Source organism: Vipera ursinii, assembly GCF_947247035.1.
Source record: "Vipera ursinii genome assembly, chromosome: 3".
NCBI classification, from domain to species: Eukaryota; Metazoa; Chordata; class Lepidosauria; order Squamata; family Viperidae; genus Vipera; species Vipera ursinii.
Genome location: NC_139516.1, coordinates 139,775,653 through 139,795,235, shown reverse-complemented (window position 1 = coordinate 139,795,235; position 19,583 = coordinate 139,775,653). Strand labels below are relative to the sequence as shown.

General features: G+C 37.3%; 1 protein-coding gene across 1 annotated transcript in view; it reads right to left on the bottom strand.

Annotated features, from left to right (window-relative positions):
* The window catches only part of CDH20 (cadherin 20), a gene marked incomplete at its 3' end in the record, with an annotated part of 47,266 nt that overhangs the window by 8,334 nt on the left and 19,349 nt on the right, over nucleotides 1-19,583 (bottom strand). The window contains exons 4-8 of the mRNA XM_083358983.1: nucleotides 17,213-17,380; nucleotides 15,199-15,386; nucleotides 11,468-11,721; nucleotides 4,757-4,893; nucleotides 1,536-1,657 (exon numbers count right to left, since the gene is read on the bottom strand). Coding sequence (XP_083215109.1) covers nucleotides 1,536-1,657; nucleotides 4,757-4,893; nucleotides 11,468-11,721; nucleotides 15,199-15,386; nucleotides 17,213-17,380 — 869 coding nt within the window. The remainder of the gene's footprint in view (nucleotides 1-1,535; nucleotides 1,658-4,756; nucleotides 4,894-11,467; nucleotides 11,722-15,198; nucleotides 15,387-17,212; nucleotides 17,381-19,583) is intronic.

Below are 19,583 nucleotides of genomic sequence, written 5' to 3'. Positions count from 1 at the left end.
CATGGGGGGGGGGAATAATGTTTTAAACATACATTTATGAATGTGATATAAATGGATTCTGACACCTTATCTATTTCTGATCTGTTTCAATCATTAAATCCATAAATCAGTTCATTTTTTGTTCTTTTAGTAATAGTCCACGAAAAGGTTCCAGTCTTGTAAAAAAGTACTTATTGTTTTCCTCCTGATCAAAATGTCAGTATTGTCATTTCTGCTAGTTCTGACATGTTTACAGTTCATTCCTCCATTGTGGGAATTTCATCTTTGTGCATAGAATTATCTTGCTGGCATTATCAAATTGATATAAATAGATAACTTAAAAACCCCATGAATTTATGGAAAATAATATTTACAATATTTAATTATAATATTAATAATGTGTATTACTTCTACCTTTATATGTCACATATCTACATGAAAAACTTTAGAATTGTTTATTCATTTATTTTATTACTCTAGATAACACCTGAGAGCAAATGATTCCGGGTGGTTCATAATAAAAAGCACTAAAAACAAGGGAAAAGACCACTTAACTCCTACCAACTCCCCCATTTCCCAAAATAGGACAAAACCCTAGGACAACTAGGACCACAAAACCAACATTGGGCTAGGGGTCAGGTGGTTAGCAAGGATCCAGACTCCATAATGAGTGCAACATCTATCATGTTTAGTCTGCAGCTTGAAGATAATGTACTATTGGAGAGAAACTGCTGCCCTGGGTTTAAAATCCTCTATCGAAATTTGTCTACTCAACCATTAGAGATGTCTCTTAATTGACACAATGGAAAGACTGATCAATATGCTTTCTTTTGAACAAAATGCAAATCTATTTAAAGGCAGAGTTACTTTTACATATATCTATTGCATATGTTTTATTCAGATACGTTTTCCTTTGGACCTCCCCCAATCTGCATTCATTTCGCCAGGACCTGAAAACCTGGTTTTTTTTATCTATCAGGCCTGGACTGAAGGGGTTTTAGCTTTTAATATTGTTTTAATTGTTGGGCTTAATTAATTTAATCTATTTTAATTTTATACTATTTTTATATTGTATTTTATGTTGCCCTGTAAACCGCCCTGAGTCCTTCGGGAATAGGGCGGTATAAAAATGTAGTTAATTAAATGAATAAATAAATAAATATATTATAGCTATAAAATATATATTTTAACATTTCTGTTTCCTTTGCTAGAGTTTGGAGGATACAAGAAATCAATTCTACTACTGCTTTGCTGCTCTTTTAAATATTGCAGTGGATTTGATTTAATATTTAAATTAGATAATTAAATTACTGTAAATGCTAAATTACACCGTATTAGATTCTACTGAAATTGTAATGGGAAGGAACATACTGGTGCTCATATGAGTAGACTTAGCTGCATTCTCATTTCTTGCACTTACTAGCTACTGTGCCCTCTGAAACCTACTTCAGAAGTTTTAGAGAATGCAGTTTATATCTAGATCATGTTAGATTGGGGATAGAGGTCATAGATAATGGTACCACTTTTAAATATAAAACACTGCTTTAGCTTCTCACCTGTCCAACTTTTGCATTTTCACAGACAAATGCCTCATAGAACCTGGGAAATTCTGGTACGTTGTCATTTACATCCAGGACTCTTATTGTTACTGAAACACTGCCAACCTGTGAAGGATTGTCTGAAAGGAGATAAGAGTGAATTAATATCAGAGGTGTTCTGCCTGAGTATAAATTAATCCTGAATTGAATGAAAGATCTCTGGAGAATGCACTTCCCAGACACAGCAGATAGTATCTGTGTTAAGACTTTTGACTGGGGGTGTCTAAGACAGCTTTCTCTGTCATTGCCCCTGATCTATGTAGCATGTTGCTCCCGGAGGTGAATATGGCCTCCACTCTTCTAGATTCCAGAAAAGTTTGAAGACCTGGTTCTGCCAACTGCCATGAAGAAAAGCAATGCAACCTTGGGATTGATTAGTGCTTAAGGGTGCGCCCTCCTCTCTTTCTTGCCTTTGAACTTGTTCTTAATTCTGTTTTTAACTCTGTTTTTAATTCCATCTCTTTGGTTTTATGTTTTCAGTTGTAAACCGCCCAGAATCATCTAGTCAGTGAGATATCTAAATACATAAACAAAAAGACATATACTCTTCAACTTATAATTTTATCTATATTTACTTGCTAGATATATAGATACAGTTAAACTAGTCAGTTTTTAAATGTTTTTAATGTAAATTATGCATTAAATTTGCTTCTTGGATTGTGAAATAGCTAAACATCCCTCTGTCTGTCTGACTTATGTTAAGCCCCATAATTTAATTTTGTTAACTATTAAACAGGGATTAAACTGCAATTAGGCTATTTCAAATATTTTTAGATTAATAATAATAATATTTTTTTTATTCTAAAACTAATATAATTACTAATGTAATTTGATATATGTTGGGCAGTTTGTGATTTGCCCTTGTGATAATAGGACTGTGCAGGGCTAGTGGTAGTAGTCATACACACAGGGCTGCAAAACAAATTTATCACAAATCGCAATGGGAGCAAAGTGGTAGGATTTATCAACAAAGATTTTACATAACACAGATCAGTTGGAATGAACCATTCCTAACGCTCATCAGTTTCAAGTCAGAAATACGCAGAAAGAAACGTGCATTTTGGAATGCAGTATTTAAGACAGCACACAGTATTTGGAAAAGCTATATAAACAAAATAATAACTGGAGTTGGGTGACCAATACATTAATTATATTAATAATAGGTCCTTGGGAAGGACTCAAGAGGTGGATAAAAAAGCCAAGTCTAAAAATCTAGCTGACCATGCAACCAATCATCATCATTATAATAAATTAGAAGAACTGCAAATTTATAAAACTATTACTTCTACAGTATCTGTGATACTGATTTGATGTCGCAATAGTCTAAACATTTCTCTGGAATTGTACAAATGAAAATAGTGTAATATATATTTTCCACATGCAGGTGTTAATATCTAAATGGGATACTTCAGCATAATCCTTCCTGGCCAGAAGCTTATCACCAGCCTTGTAAGCAAAAAGATAATACAGAGTTTTAACTGTATAAATATCTTAACAGTGAGATTTTTTTCCCTACACCATATTCACCATGGGATGTAACAAGACTATATCATAATTCGCCTTCTCAAAATATAATGGTATCTCATGGGATGTTTAAGTGGGCAATAAATCAGAAGGAACTAAGGCACTCATATTTTGATGACATTTTCTGTGTCCACTGAGGATGGTGTCAGCTGTTAAATCACTAGTTCTATGCTGGGAGCAGTTGTAAGACTCAAAGCATAGTGATATCATGTTTGACAATGAGTTCCACTGCATAGCAAAATGAGAACTAAGCCCGGGGTAAGTTGTTTTAATTTCGTGCGATAGCCAGTTCCACTCACAAGGAAAATGTTTTCAGAAATATTGCTCTAATTCTAAAGCAGAGGTGAACCAGAAATAAGTTTTGGAATGTAGCTGAGATCCTAGCAAGTAGCTTTTTCTGTCCCAAATTAGGTTTGATGGTTTATTTATTTAAAGCATTTTGTAGGACGATTTCAACAAACAATTGTTTTCTCAAAGAGTTTTTCAATCAGAGGCTGAACTTTTTAGCAATTCCCTGAATCAGCTAATCTTCTTTTGATATATTTTTTTCTACTCTGATAAACTCTATAATATTCAGAGCCCCTGTTCTGCAACTAATAATTCCTGGAGAGAGTATGTATAAGGTAGATCTTATATGAACTGTATTTCAGAAAAAACCTCAAAACCTCCCTTACACCATAATTCCCTTGAACATTAACTATTTGAGTAATCAAACTTCATAGAGCCCCCAGGGGTATACAAATTAAACTCTAATTTCATTATTTGCATATACACACATGGGTTTTTCACTGCAGGGCATATAAAAATGCACTGGCTTCTTAATTGAAGTTGAATGATCAAAAGATGGATTCGAGAGGCTAGTTTTAAATCCTGATCAGATGGGACCCAGGTTAACCTTTTCACTGTGCTTTAGGGAAGCCAGAGGAAAGAGAACAGGAGTTGGCATATACACTCTGAAGCTTGGCCTTCATTACTGCTGAATAGAAGTATTATGCATCCATGCTTGGTATAATACGTGATGTCTCCTTTGTTGATCCCTCTTCTGCCTGCGTTTAACACTTTCCCAGTTGTATCACTGCCAGTGACTTTTCTCTAGGATAATGTGTTACAAACACTAAAAAAAATTCATATATCTTGAAGTTGCCTTTGAACAATGTTAGGAATTGGGGGGTGGGGGTGGAAACAAAATTGAAGAATTGCTACTTTAATACTGGAACCGACAAGGATGACTGTGTTACTCAAAAGTTGTGAAGAAGATCAAAGCTATATCCCAGAGACATGGCACAAATGTAGTGCTATTCAGACTTGTTTGTGTTATGTTTAAGTCAAAGTATGTACATCGGAGCACTCAACAGAAATACAAAAGAAAAATTATTCTATTTTTCCCCGTTTCTTTTCTTTCTTCTACTACAAGCACAAACATACTTGTTTTCTGTCCAGACAGGTAAAGAACTGTACAACCTTAGAACATAGAGTTGGAAGGGACCTTGGAGGTCATCTAGTCCAAGTCCCCACTCAAGCAAGAGAATCCAAGCCATTTCAGACAAAAGGCTGTCCAGTCTCTTCTTGAAAGCCTCCAGTGATATATCCTTGCTATACAGAAATAGACAAACACACACAGACACATGAAATAAATGATAATTTGATAGCCTTACTCGTTTCCACACCTAGCACACTGATATTGTGCCATGAAATGTCCTCCCGATCAAGAGGTCTTGCAGTCATCAGAGCACCTGTTACAATGTCCACGTAAAAGAAGCGTCCAGGATCGCTGTTTCGATCAATAGAATATCTGTAGAAGTTCACATTTTTTTAAAAAAACTAGTTAGAACCTACTATTACAAATTGAGGTGCAAGTTAGTTTCATCACTATTTTTTTTAGCTCTGTGGATTCAACAGTAATTCAGTTCAGATGCTAATTTATATGTGCAGTTTACTGGCTCAGTCACTCAATCCCTGAAAAATCTTTTCACATTGACTTGTGCAGTAGGAATAGAAGAAATAATGCTAGTTCACTTTGGATTCTGTTTTTTTGCCTCTTTTAACAAAGAAAGACATGTATAATTCTTTGCTTGTTACACTAACACAAGGAGAGTGTTTAATTCTAGTCATTAAATTTTGAAAAGGTTAAAAAAATTAACATCCGTATTAAATTAAGAAATATAAATGTATTGAAGTTTCTTTCTTTGAGAAAGAATAAGAGGCATAGCTCTTTTTTAAAAAAGTTTAGGACAATGGAAAACAATTAAGATGAACAGAATTAGCAGTTGGTAACATTAGGAAGAACTAGATATCTTCCTTTGTTTGGTAATTGACCTTTGGAAAAACGAAAAGCAGTTAATATTCATAGCGTGTCCAGGCCAGAAAAAAAACATTATTTAGTGCAATATACAAACATGCTAATGAAATAACTACACCAATCACAGTGGGACTTGCTTCTAAATATTCATGAATTTACTCAGGGCAGTAAAAGTGAAATCTTATTCATGTAATACAATTCCACAATGTTTCTACAAATTAAGCACCAATATTTTCAGTATGACATAGTTCCAGTTAAGAGAGGGCTGCAGTTTCAAAAATCATACAGTTGTGCCTGAATAGTATCAGTGCATCTCCCGATACTAAAACCAAATTCTACAGTGGACTCAAAAATTGGTCATTTTAAGTTCCCTTAAAAAGGTAAAATGTGGAAGTCTGGTCCCTAACAACTCCTCTGAGCATATTTTGGAATCAAGATATATAAAATAGCTGTTGCACACTCCTGGAAAGAGTGAATGTACAGCAATTACAGAATCAAGGAGTCAGAAATTATTTTAACTCCTGATCACCGTTGATACAAGAAATTCCATATCATGCCATGTCAATCCCAAGAGAAACCATCTGGCATCAGCTTTTAAAGCCATTTTGATATACTGGTTAAGGCACCATGCTAGAAACCATGAGACTAGTCCTCCCTTAGGCACAAAACTAGTCCTCCTTTAGGCACAAAACCCAGCTGGGTCATTTTGGGCTAGTTAATTTCTCTCAGCCTTATTCACCTCATAGGCTTGTTGCAGTAAGGAAAATAGGAGGAGGAAGGAGTATTAATGTTAATTGCCTTGAGTTATTTATCAAAATAATAAAAATGAGATAGAAATAAAATAAATAAAAAAGCTATATTAAAGGATAGCCCTTGCCTAACAAACCCCACTAAATAAAATTGAATTTACTTCTGAATAAACATTCATAAAGTTGAATATTCAAAATAAATGATCGTGGCCTCTTTAGAAGGAGACAAGGTTAGATGAAATTCTCTAAATGCATCATGTCCCTTTTTAACTGGAAAAATATAGCTTTTACTATTTCAGAAATAAAAAGATTTTTATAATGACTGAAAACACAGTGCAGTATCATTCAAATTTTATTTTCAGTAAAATGCAGTTCCTTTAAAAATAATTCACAGACATTTGTGAATCTTTTATTTTAAGTGTTATCTGAGTTAAAGGATATAATATGAAACAAGCACAAATTTTTGACTGGAATGTTAATTTACCATTTGAGATATAAGAGCACAATCCAGGCAAAGTTTAATGTGAGAGTACATTTCTTACATTTATTCCACTGGGTGCCAATGAACTAAACAAGTTTTAACTTTGGCTGGACTTTTACAATTCCAAATTAATTCTTTGCTTAGCTGGCTGTCATCAAGAAAAGCTTGTCACTGCTGGGGACAAAGTAATTTCAGGAGACTATTCATCCAAGAAACTTTTTCTCACTTTGTCTTCTAAACACTTTTTTTTTTGGAATTTGTAACATTTTGTGTATGGGATCATTTCTTCCCCAGATTCCTTAAGGAAGGCTAGCTCAGTGAAAAGTGGTTCTGAATGAGCCATCTTGGCCCCATTGCTTTTAAATGAATGGATTACGGAATTTAAGTTGAGCTGACTCCCTGACTTTATATAGTATAAACCAGTGTTTTTTAACCTTTTTTCATGAAAAAAATCACGAGGCACTCCACCGTTTTCCACACCGTTGGACCTCCCCACGGTCGCTACACGAATGGTCGTAAGTCGAGGATGGCCTGTGTTCTCAAGGGGTTGGATTAGATGACCTCCAAGGTCCCTTCCAACTACTACTACTTCTTCTTCTTCTTCTTCTTCTTCTTCTTCTTCTTCTTCTTCTTCTTCTTCTTCTTCTTCTTCTTCTTCTTCTTCTTCTTCTTCTTCTTCTCTTTATTTTATTTTATTTTATTTTGGGGCTTTTGTTTGTTTGTTTTTGCTGTGAAGGAAAAGGAAAGCTTTCATTTCTTTTTAATTTATCTTTCTGTATTTTCTTTTTTCCCTTCTTTTCTTTGTTCCTTCCTTCCCTCTCTTCCCTCCCTCTCTTTTCTTTCTTTATCTTCCTTCCTTCCTTTCTCTCTCCCACTTTCTTTCCCTCCCTCTCTCAATTTCTTGCTTTCTACTTGTTGTGGAAATTGGAAGCTACTTGCATTTCTTTTTAATTTTTCTTTCTGCATTTTTCTCCTTCATTTCTTTCTTTCTTTCTTTCTTTCTTTCTTTCTTTCTTTCTTTCTTTCTTTCTTTCTTTCTTTCTTTCTTTCTTTCTTTCTTTCTTTCTTTTTCTTTCTTTCTTTCTTTTCTCTTTCTTTTTCTCTCTTTCTTTTCTCTTTCTTTCTTTCTTTCTATCTTCCTTCCTTTCTTTCCTGCCTTTCTCTCTCCCACTTTCTTTCCCTCCCTCTCTCAATTTCTTGCTTTCTACTTGTTGTGGAAACTGGAAGCTACTTGCATTTCTTTTTAATTTTTCTTCCTGCTTTTTTTCCTTCCTTCCTTCCTCCCTTCCTCTCTCTCTCTCTTTCTTTTCTATTCTCCATTTTTTTCTTTCTCCCTCCCTTTTCCCCTTCCCCCTTTTTTCCCTTCCTTTTTTCTTTCTTTCTCACCTTTACCATCAAAAGCACTCCACTCCAGAGGGGGGGGGGGAAACCCCAAAGGTTTTTAATTGCTTTGGTCCAAAGGACATTTTATTATGCAACGTATCAAAAGGACAGGTTAAAAAAAAATCAGCCATGTAATTTTTCAGACGCAAGCGAAGCCTCCAAGAGCGAAGCGGTCAGATCCCTCTATTTCGGGCTGGGGCGAGGGGTCGCGGCGAGCAAAGAAAGTGGAGCCAGGCAGCCGACCAGGCGGGAGTCTCGCATCCTCAGCCGCGCGGGGAGTAAGGAGTAAGCGGCACGTGCTGGGGAAGAAGAGCTTTTTCGAACATTGCAGGCAACCAACCACGCGACAGCTCAGGCGAGCCGGGCTGGCCGCCCATCCGTCCTTTTCCGATAAGCGAGCCGGTCGCCTCTCCCCAGCTTCTCTCTCTTCAGCAAGAGACCCTCCGAAGCCAGAGAAGGGGGCAGAGCTACGCTGCCGTGGAGCCCTGGTGCCTAGAGAGGTCGAGCCCACTTCTTTTCCCGGGCTTTTGCTTCCAGCAAAGTAGGGCTGTCAGCTTAGCCAAGGCTCCCCGCCAGAGAGTCTTGCAGCGCCGCTCCGCCCGTGGCTGTTCCTCCTCCTCCTCCTCCTCTCACCGCTGTCTCCTAGGTCAGTGTTTTTTCAATTCTTCCCACGGCACACCAGGCAACATCTCGCGGCACACTAGTGTGCCGCGGAACAGTGGTTGAAAAACACTGGTATAAACTTTGCAAAGTAGATCATTTACTCTGAAGGTAGGAAGCGCTATAAAATATTATGGTGTTGCCTCTCAGGCTGCTGCTATTTATTTCAGGTTGTCTGGAGCTCAATAGTTTTACCTATCAGCATTTAAAGTAGGTTCAGAGTGCTAAATAGATAAGAAGAGAGGATATCTGCAAGCAGACTTTGTATAATGGTATGTGAGAATGACCTTGGCAGAGAAAAGGAAGGGAAGTAGATTAGGCAATGATGAGACAAGAGGCAGCTTAGTCCAGAGAAGGAACAATAGGGACAATAGGAGACAGAACAGAAAGGATCCTCCCTAGTTTCTTGGCAAGGCAAGATGGGGGGGGGGGGAAAGAGATGTATTTTCAGCCTTGCAAGATCGTTGTCAGCCTTGCAAGGTATTCCAGACAAGAAGTATAGCTCTAACCTTATTGCAAAGTTATGTTAACAGTTTCTCCTCTACTCCATCTCTTGCTCAGTACTTTGCAATAAACCAGTGATGGCGAACCTTTTAGAGACCGAGTGCCCAAACTGCAACCCAAAACCCACTTATGTATCATCAGGTGCTGAATGGTTGTGGCCCATTGGGTGGGTGTGGCCCATTGGGTGGGCGTGGCTGCAGTGGTAATGGCAGACTGGGTGGGACTAAAAAGTTCAATCAATCAATTCCAACTTTGTGAGATCTTTTTCCCCCCGTGAGTTGATGAAATTGATTGATTGAACCTCTTTTTTTTTGCACATGGCGGTGGAGGCCTAAACCAAAAAGGTTTTATAAAACCCAGCTGAAGGCCTAGGACTGGGCCGACGGCGTGCGTGCCCACAGAGAGGGCTCTGCATGCCACCTGTGTCACCCATGCCCTAGGTTCGCCACCACAGCAATAGACCATTAGAAGGACACATTGTTCATCTTCCAGGTTTGATTATGGAGTGTTGTGCTATCTTGTGCTAAATCTGTAGAGGGTGTACCTGTCCTTTTGAATATTTTTAGATAAAGCTAGGTTGTGAGTAGTGTAAGTTCAAATAGTGTAATATTCATTTTAGTGTGATTTTTAAGTTGATAAACAGATCATATTTAATAAGAGCCAAAATTCACAGTGTAAGGCTAGCACAGGCACAGTTGTGGCTAGCCCATGCGCAGTTCCAATTCGGGTTCTAGATGCAAATCATTGTTTGTGCAAAATGGAGGAAAGGAAGGTTGAAAGAAAGGAGGCTTATTTTGAAGAACTGTAGCAGAATACAGGAAGTAGCTCGTACTGTTTGGGTATGGATTTATCTTTTTTTCCCCACTGGCATATAGTATTTTATTAATAAATATATACAAATGTATGTTTAGAAATGTTAATTGTCTATTTCCATTGAACTGGAACCAATTATCCTGTTTTCCATGGAAATATCACTTTGATTAGTCAGGATTGAAATAATGTGACCAATGAGCACATTAACTGAGACCTAATTGTACAAACACACATAGACAACTGATTTGTTAAAAGGTAGAATCCCATCTACTGGGATCACATAACATCTATTTTCTACTTTCATTGTGTTTGTTTTAATATGCAGTTTATTGTTTTTACTGTCTTAAATGGTTTGGGACTGGGTTGACAAATCATCTTTTTTCATGTAAATCTACTCTATCCTTCAAGATCAGTTTTTATCTTCTCTTACAAATGCTCTCCCTACAATTCCTACAATCATAACATACCTCCTTTTTTTGTTCTAAAAGTTGATATTTTAAGTAAAGTATACCAAAAAGAAAGAGGAGTGAAATATCTGAATCTTGTGGAGTTTTTATAGTAATATATTCTAGATCTGGAATTTATTATCTTAACACACAAAGAAGTTATTCAGGCCTTATGAAATATATGGTGTACTACATGATCACTCTGGATAAACCTCTTCTCTTGTTGACATGTAGACAACTGCATGTTCAACCTTACTGTTGGTATCCACATAACAAAGATCCTGTTATGGAAGGATGCCGGATTGCATGAAAGTGTTCATGCATCCAATTGTATACAGAAGGCTTCTCTATTAAACTTATATATAATACCTTCTTTGTTAATCAACACCATATAACACTTTAACATTATCAGCTACAAAATATTATTGTAAAACAACATGATGTCTCTGCCAAAGAAGAACGTATATCTTTGTTGTTTGATTTGTGAAAATGTTGCCTTTTTCAGGAAAGATTAGTTACACATTTCCAAAAGCCATTTGTTAACATTGGAATAATAATTTTTCTAATTTCTTACTTTTCCCATTTCCCATTGTTTAATTTCTTACTCTTTGCACATTTTTAGGAATGTATCCTTTGGCATAACATGGTGAGCCCCATACTAGGTTTGCCTTGCAAAGAGTCAACAAGAGATGAATTGCACAAACTATGCAATCAACTAGAATACTGATTGCACAAACTATGTTTTCACCACACAAAATCTACTCTGAAATTCCATAGTGGCCTACAAGTTCCAAGATGTCTATACTACAATGATAGTATAGATGGAGACACAAATCTTAATAAATGTTGATTCAGATTTAAACGAATAATACGATGATGGTTTTGTTGAATAAACTGGCCCCAAACAATAGAAAAATATACAATTCAGTATTGTATTTCATTTGGCATTGTGATCTCCTATTAGTCAAGAAAAGCCAAGGAGTTCATATAATGGACAATTAGAATGATTAAGAAAATGATAATAATAAAACCTGATTGAATTGTTGATCACATCAGGGTCCTTGGCATTTATCATTTGTATGGTGGTCCCAATATCCACATCTTCAGGCACTTCCACAAAATAAAAACTAGGCTCAAAGACTGGGGGCTCATCCACATCTTCCACACTAATATGCACAGTTGTAGAGTCACGAAATGGACCTAGGTTCAAGAAACGCATTTCAAGGTGTGGATTGGCACCTTCTACTTTTAAAGTGTAACTTTTCTTGGTTTCAAAGCTCAGTGGCTGGAGAAAAGAGAGGAAGAAATAGAAGACAAATTATAAAGCAATCTCTGCTACTGAAATGAACCTATTCCTCATACTTATCAATATTGTTAAAAGAAAGCATTCTAATTGCTGTTTCTATACTATGGAACTGTCTAAGCTTATCCATACATGGTGTTGGAGAGATCTGTTTCGGGATCCAATCTGGGTTGGTCAGAGGGACCAGAGGTTTAGTCTTCTGAACTTTCAGACTTGTGTGGGAGCCCAAGAACTTCTCTCTAGTTAGAGACAGAGAGAAGTTTCCTGAAGACGGGCTCCCGCACAAGTTTAAAAGCTTGGAAGACGAAACCTCTGATCTTGGTGACCGAGCCAGATTGGATTCCGCAACATTATCCTGGGACACGTATCTTTGCCTTTGTTTGTGAGATGTATTTCACTCTGTTATTTAAAAGTTTAAAATCTCTAGTTCTTCCCATTCTGTTAATGAAAAAAATAACGGCACGGGTCTTGGTAAATTTCAGCTCAAAAGCAAGCCAGGTACAGTTCTGATGCATCACACTGGTTAAACACAATAAAATAACTATTCTACCAGGACCAGCATTTAGAGAACATTTTAACATCTATGGTGGACATGTAGGAAAGCTAAGAAATTTTTGGAAACATTCGGAAAAATTTGAAAATAGATGTAAAATTGAAACCTGAAGATTTTCTTTTAGGGATGGCAGATAAGCAGTTGGAAAGAAAGCATGGGTCTTTGTTTTTATATTGTCAGCAAGGTTGCTCTATGCCAAAGATGGAAAGATATACCCACAATCGAAGAGCAGATTTTGAAATGAATGGAGATAGCCAAGTTGGTGAAATCGACTTGCAGACTTAGATTTCTTACAAGTCTAGGAGAAAAATCAACTTTTGGCTTCAGGATTTCAGGATTAGATTAGACTGGATCAGATTAGAGAAATACTGTAGCTTTTTTAAATATATGGTTGTTAAATATATGGTTGTTCACATCTGACAATTTATTAATAAAATAAAATAAATAATATATTAATTTTTAATTTTACAATTAAAATTATATTAATTTATTATTACGGAGATGAGCACCGGCCCCTAGAGTTGGAAACGACTAGCACACATGTGCGGGGGAACATTTACCTTTATATTAATAAATTAAACTTAAGAGAAGAATATTTTCTGACTGTTGATATTTTAGAAAGTTGATTACTAGTATTCTAAGATATAGGTATTATCATGTTAAATTTAGAGAGAGGTTGTTGAACTGTTATCTGCAGACTAAAAGAAAGTTGGAAGTCATTTTTATTGCAAATGTGTTTGTTGTGGGTATTTTTGGTCACTTTTAATTTGTTTTGCTATTCCTTTTCCCTTTTATGTTAGTTTGTATTTTAATGTTTGACTTTGAAATTTAATAAAGATATTATTTTTAAAAAAGGACTAGTGGAAGCAATCACATTAAGAATACACCAGAAGTATATAGTGTACAGGCTGCACATTTTTACATTTTAATGGCTATAATCATCTGTGCTTATATACTATTAATCCCATTGATGTTAATGGAGTTATGCACATGCTTAAGCATTCCACTGAAACTAATGAGTTTTAAATATATTATGTTTTGGTTAGTCTATTATTATTGCTGAAACTCTTAAAGAGAGGTCTTTATTACAGAGAAACAGAATAAAATCAAAAGCATCATGCTAGGCTCTCCCTTTTGCAGATCAATTTCTGTCCCACGCTGAGCTTTCATGCTTTTTCGTTTGGCACATTCTACCTCAGAAGAAAATGACACTGATAATTGTATTGCACTGATACGTAATGTGTGCTTTTTATGCGTAACAGTAAAAGGATAATTAAAAAGAATCCTCATAACAACATCAAAGCAAGTTCTAGGAATGACCAAAGAATCTTTGTAAAAGTCGATGTGGAAATGGGGGTTGAGAAGATCTTATACAACATTATGAGGCTTCCAGCTGGTAACTTAATTTCCAAGAATGCAGTGGTTATGTGCTGTTTACTTTCATATAATGGATACTTTGCTGAATATTAGCAAAATGGAATCCTCTTAATTGACACAGACCTTAATCAAAACAAAATGCCTGCTAGTTTCAGAAGTTGCTGGTTTAGAAACAACCCCTATTTTTGGAAGAAGTTTATTTTTCTTCTCTATCCATATTTTCATATTCATGCACTAAAGCATCGTCAGATCCAAGTTTAATAGAGAACTATAAGCACGCATTCACATCTCTGGGACAGCTACTATATGTAATTTGTATACATCTATATACAAATTCATTAGTTTAGGTAGTCCTCATTTTATAACCACAATTGAGCCCAAAATTTCTGTGGCTAAGTGAGATCATTGTTAAGTGAGTTTTGCCCCATTTTATGACCTTTCTTGCCACAGTTGTTAAGTGAATCACTGTAGTTGTTAAGTTAGTAACACAGTTGTTAAGTGGATCTGGCTTCCCCACTGACTTTGCTTGTCAGAAAGTCACAAAAGGTGATCACATGACATCGGGATACTGCAACTATCATAAATATGAGTTGGTTGCCAAGCACCCAAATTTTGATCATGATGCTGCATGATTTTCACACATGGTATGTGTGAAAAACAGTCATAAGTTCCTTTTTTCAACATTGTTCTAACTTCTAATGGTCACTAAACAAATCGTTCTAAGTCAAGGACTACCTGCACAGTGAACATAACCAAGAATTTGAAAAAGTTAAAAGAGTACCAACTCCTTCCGGTCTGGATCAATGTCCCACTGCCAGCTGTTAACCCTGCTGAAGCTTTGCAAGCCCTGGTCATGGTCATATCAAAAGAGAAGACTGTTTTTTCCATTCCTTCTGGTGCTAATCATGTGCTTTCTGGACAAGAGCTAGCAAAGTTTGCAATCTCCCATTGGCCTTGAATGCTTACTAGTGACCATGGATAGGCCACTACCTTTCAAACTAACCCTTCACTTAGACTGTGGAGAGAATAAAATGGGAAAGGACAGATCCTTTCTTAAGCTTACTGCAAAAAAAAAAGCAATTCGTTTGCCCCTGGGCAAACCACAAATCCGCATGCGGAATGTCTCACTTTATCAGAAATTAATATGAAAGAGGGAAAATGAGTTATTTCTTGCAACTCGTCCCAGCTTCTGCCAACCTAGCAGTTCGAAAGCACGTAAAAATGCAAGTAGAAAAATAGGGACCACTACGGTGGGAAGGTAACAGCGTTCCTGCGCCTTTGGCGTCTAGTCATGCTGGCCACATGACCACGGAGACGTCCTCAGACAAGCGCTGGCTCTTCGGCTTTGAAACGGAGATGAGCACCGGCCCCTAGAGTTGGAATCGACTAGCATGCATGTGCAGGGGAACCTTTAACTTTACCTTTACTTCAGTAAATCAAATTGCTGGCCAGACAAGATTTGCCACGTATATTCAGATATCGCTGTGTTTGAAAGTGCTTGCACGCATTTGAGAAACAAAATTGATTACCTTTCTCACAGTGATGATGCCAGCTTGGTAATTAAGATCAGTGGTAATGTCAAAGACATCCAGTCCATCCCCATCCACAAAGCTGTATTTCATCTCAGCATTAATACCTTCATCCAAGTCTTTAGCAAGAACACGACCCACGGTGGAACTGACTGGAGCGGATTCCAGCACGCTCATCTGATAATGCTCTGGAGAAATAAGTGAGAGAAAGAAAATGATTGCCAACAACAAACGGATTGGGAGATACTCCAAGCAAAGTTAAACTCCTATAGATTTCAGTGGGAGAATTTAAATAAATAAAAATTAGAAATGGTGGTAATTAAAGGAGGTTTTTTTTGTTTCTTTTGCAATTGTATATCCACTTCCACACACATTCACACACACCAGTCTGTCTTCTGCAAACTGAGCTTAACTGTCTTGATTACAAGACAGAAACATCTGTATAGCCCTTTTGACAACAGTACGAAAGTAGTTGGTTGCTGCTTTCTTTCAGAAATTTTTTTTAGCTGCCTCCAGACTCCTCCCTTTCCATAGGACAACCCTGAAAACTGGGTAAGACTAGGGTCCTGGGAACTCTGTGGCTATGCTGGGCTTTGATGCTGTTCCCCCTTTCTTGCCACAGTGGCAGGATTAGCAGAATCTGGGTGTAATGAGCCACCTCAGCTAACCACCCAAGAAAGCAGGACTCTTGAAACAGGCATTGTCTCAAAAGGAAACTTTTATTAGGGGTTAGTGACAGTAGGGAAGTCAAGGCAAGATCTGGGGAAAATCCCGCTCAAATGGTAGAGCTAAACCAGCAATGCTCCTCCTCCCACCAGTCATAATGTCCATTTGAAATCCAGCCAATCCACAGGTGGCATGATGTGTGGGTAACTGGGCACAGTTGCCAATCATCTCAAGGTCCTCTCCAGTTTCATTTCTCCCTGATAAGGGAGACACATTTTTTCCTCAAATGGACAGAGGTGGGAGAGGAAAAGTAGAAAGTGAAAGTTATCCCAAGCAAAAACAAATATCCCCCCTCCCCCCAGTAGAATGGCAGGTCCCAAAACAAAAGCACAAGAATATAGATGCAAGGTAGACGATAAGGAGGGACGTGGTGGCTCAGTGGGTTAGGATGCTGAGCTTGTCGATCAGATGGTCGGCAGTTTGGCGGGTCGAATCCCGAGTGCCGCATAACAGAGTGAGCGCCTGTTACTCGTCCCAGCTTCTGCTAACCTAGCAGTTCGAAAGCACGTAAAAAATGCAAGTAGAAAAATAGGGACCACTACGGTGGGAAGGTAACAGCGTTCCATGTGTCTTTGGCATCTAGTCATGCCGGCCACATGACCACGGAGACATCCTCGGACAAGCGCTGGCTCTTTGGCTTTGAAACGGAGTTGAGCACTGGCCCCTAGAGTTGGAAATGACTAGCACGCATGTGCGGGGGAACCTTTACCTTTATCATTGTTACTATTATTATTTTTGCATCACCTAGGGTGCATACAATTCCTTCTATTTTTCCCACATTCCTTCTGTTTCACGTCACCTCCCCTTCCTAGAAAAATATGCACAATTTCACATAATGCCAGAGCCAATGTTGTTTCAAGCTGTGGCTAAAAACAACTTTCAACAGCTCAGATGCTGAACTCCTTTCAGTAGCTCAGGTTATTTTACAAGAATAAATATGTTTCATGTCATACTTTTATTTCCAGGATCATTATCTTTGTCGGTTTCTATCTTTCCCACCTTTTGCTTCTTTATCTTGTACTTTACATTGTGAGCTTTCAGTGCAGGGATTTAGCTTGCTGTTACTTTTGACGTGCCTCACATACTGATAAATACCAAATAAATACAAATCAGGCTTTATTATGCAAAATAAATAAAAGCACTATTTCATCTTTATATGACATCTCAGAGATTTTCAGATTATAGCCCATGCTTACTGGGTAGGAAACAGATAGTAATGTACTTTCAAACTGAGAGATCCATTGAGAAGTTGAAGGACAACAAAATACAAACCATGGACAGTACTTACTCTGTGGAAATCTGGGTGGATTATCATTAACATCAGACAGAGAAATATTGACTGTGGTTGTCCCAGCTAATCCTCCCAGCTGTCCACCCATGTCTTTGGCTTGGATAATAACTTCATAATATTCTTTTGCTTCTCTGTCCATATTCATTAGTGCTGTCCTAATTAATCCTATGGAAACCACAGAGAATAACACAGGGGAAAAAAATCAATTTATTAAATAACCATGTGTCAAATTAACTGGAGTCAGCCTTGATTTGAAAATACAGGTGGTTCTCGACTCACAACCAGAACTGAGATCTAAATTTCTGTGGCTAAGTGAGAGTTTTGCCCCATTTTACGACCTTTCTTGCCACAGTTGTTAAGTGAATCACTGCAGTGGATAAGCTAGTAACCCGGTTGTTAGGTGAATCTGGCTTCCCCACTGACTTTGCTTGTCAGAAGGTCACAAAAGGAGATCACGTGACTTTGGGACACTGCAACGGTCATAAATATGTTGTCAAGCGTCTGAATTTTGATCACATGATCATGGGGTCATAACTTTGAAAAATGGTCATAAGTCACATTTTCCAGTGCTGTTGTAACTTTGAATGGTCATTTAATGAACTGTTACAAGTTGAGGACTAAATTTATTGCCTTTTCAAATTATTATTTCAAAAATTTCCAAGAAAGAATGATCTTTTATCAGCAGGGAACTGATTTTGTTGTTATCATTTTTGATTACCCAAAGCAATTGCTATGAAACGTGATCTCAGGAGACAGTGAATCTCTGAGATTATAGCAGGAAATCCTGTTTATTTTTGAAGAATTTAATTTTCAGTAGGAAATGTAAAAAAAACACAAACCCATTACAAAAAAAAGCTTTCCAGTTAGCATTAAGTGGTAATTACTATTTGAAATATTTCATACTTTCTTCCTTACCTTCTCAGAGATGCAACACACATTTGCATTTTAGCATAATGATTTAATCAAATACTTATTTAATTAACTGTAATCCCATTTATTTTTAAATAAACATTGTATTTCTGATCTGAACCGCATGCGTGTTAAAAAGTCAATACATTGTTGTTGGATCCATTTAAGAAATTTTGACAGGATACTCAGGCTGTTATGCAAACAGCGCTTCAAGAACATTAATATGATGCTCCCACACTGCTTAAAGAGATGCTAATGCTTTCCCCCTGGAACCTGGCGAACAATTAAGCCAATTGCAATTAACAAGTATCTCAAGTGAAACAGGATTTGGACCAGCACAACAGAAGGGCAAATCTGCTCTAGAGAATACAAGGAGATGGTAATACTCATTGAAAATTTTTCCATCTCTAATTAACGTCTGGGTTTGTGGAAATCACTTTTCTTTTCTGAGAAAGAAAACACGAGCCAGGTTGCTGTAAGAAATCCTGCCAAGATCAACTGCTACTTTTGCTGAATAATGTTGCTCTTGGGTATAGAACAGGAATCAGAAATCCTTAAGGTCTCCTGGCTGTTTCATGGTCGAACAGGATTTAAATGTAGGTTTACAGATTCACCGATACTTTTATTTTTTAAAAAAATTTTATTTAAGAATTTATGTAGCTGCCCTTTTTACATCAGTGAAGCTAGATAGCAAACAAAGGATTATATCCAACAACAAAAATAGAAAGCTGTGACAATAACAACAATAACTAACATAACATATGCCTGGTCCTAAAACTATTAATCCATACAGATCAAACAGAAAATCTACTAATAGGCCTGGTTTAATCTTTCAGCTCCAGGTATGAGGAAACATTCAGGTTTTAATGGCCTACAGAAATATCAAGGCCAGACTGATCTCTTGAGAGATGGGAAGACAATGCTGTTCCACAGAGTGGGTGCTGCAACAGAGAAAGCACAACCCTTATGTTCCACAAGATGGTATTTCTTGATAAAAGGGACTTGAACTATGCCAATCGTGCAGTTTTGGTGAGATGACCAGAAATGATAGTCCCAAGAGCATCCTGCCCTAATGTCATGGAGGGCTTTACAGGTGACAACCAACTGAATCACATCTGGAAGCAAGTGCAGCTTGGGAAACAAAGGCATTATGCCAGGGCTCTTCAAACTTGGCCCTTTTATGACTTGTGGACTTCAACTCCCAAAATTCCTCAGCCAGACACGCTGGCTGAGGAATTCTGGGAGTTGAAGTCCACAAGTCATAAAAGGTCCAAGTTTGAAGAGCCCTGCATTATGTGGACTTATCATGAAATTAACCACTTGTGTCACTTGCCTTCTGAAAAAGCTGCTGCTTCTGAAAGCTCTTGAAGGGGCAGGCTCATGTAGAGACTGCATTACAGTAATTACAGCCTGGAAGTGATATGAGTTCTTTTTTAAAATTCTGCTTTTAGATTTTTGC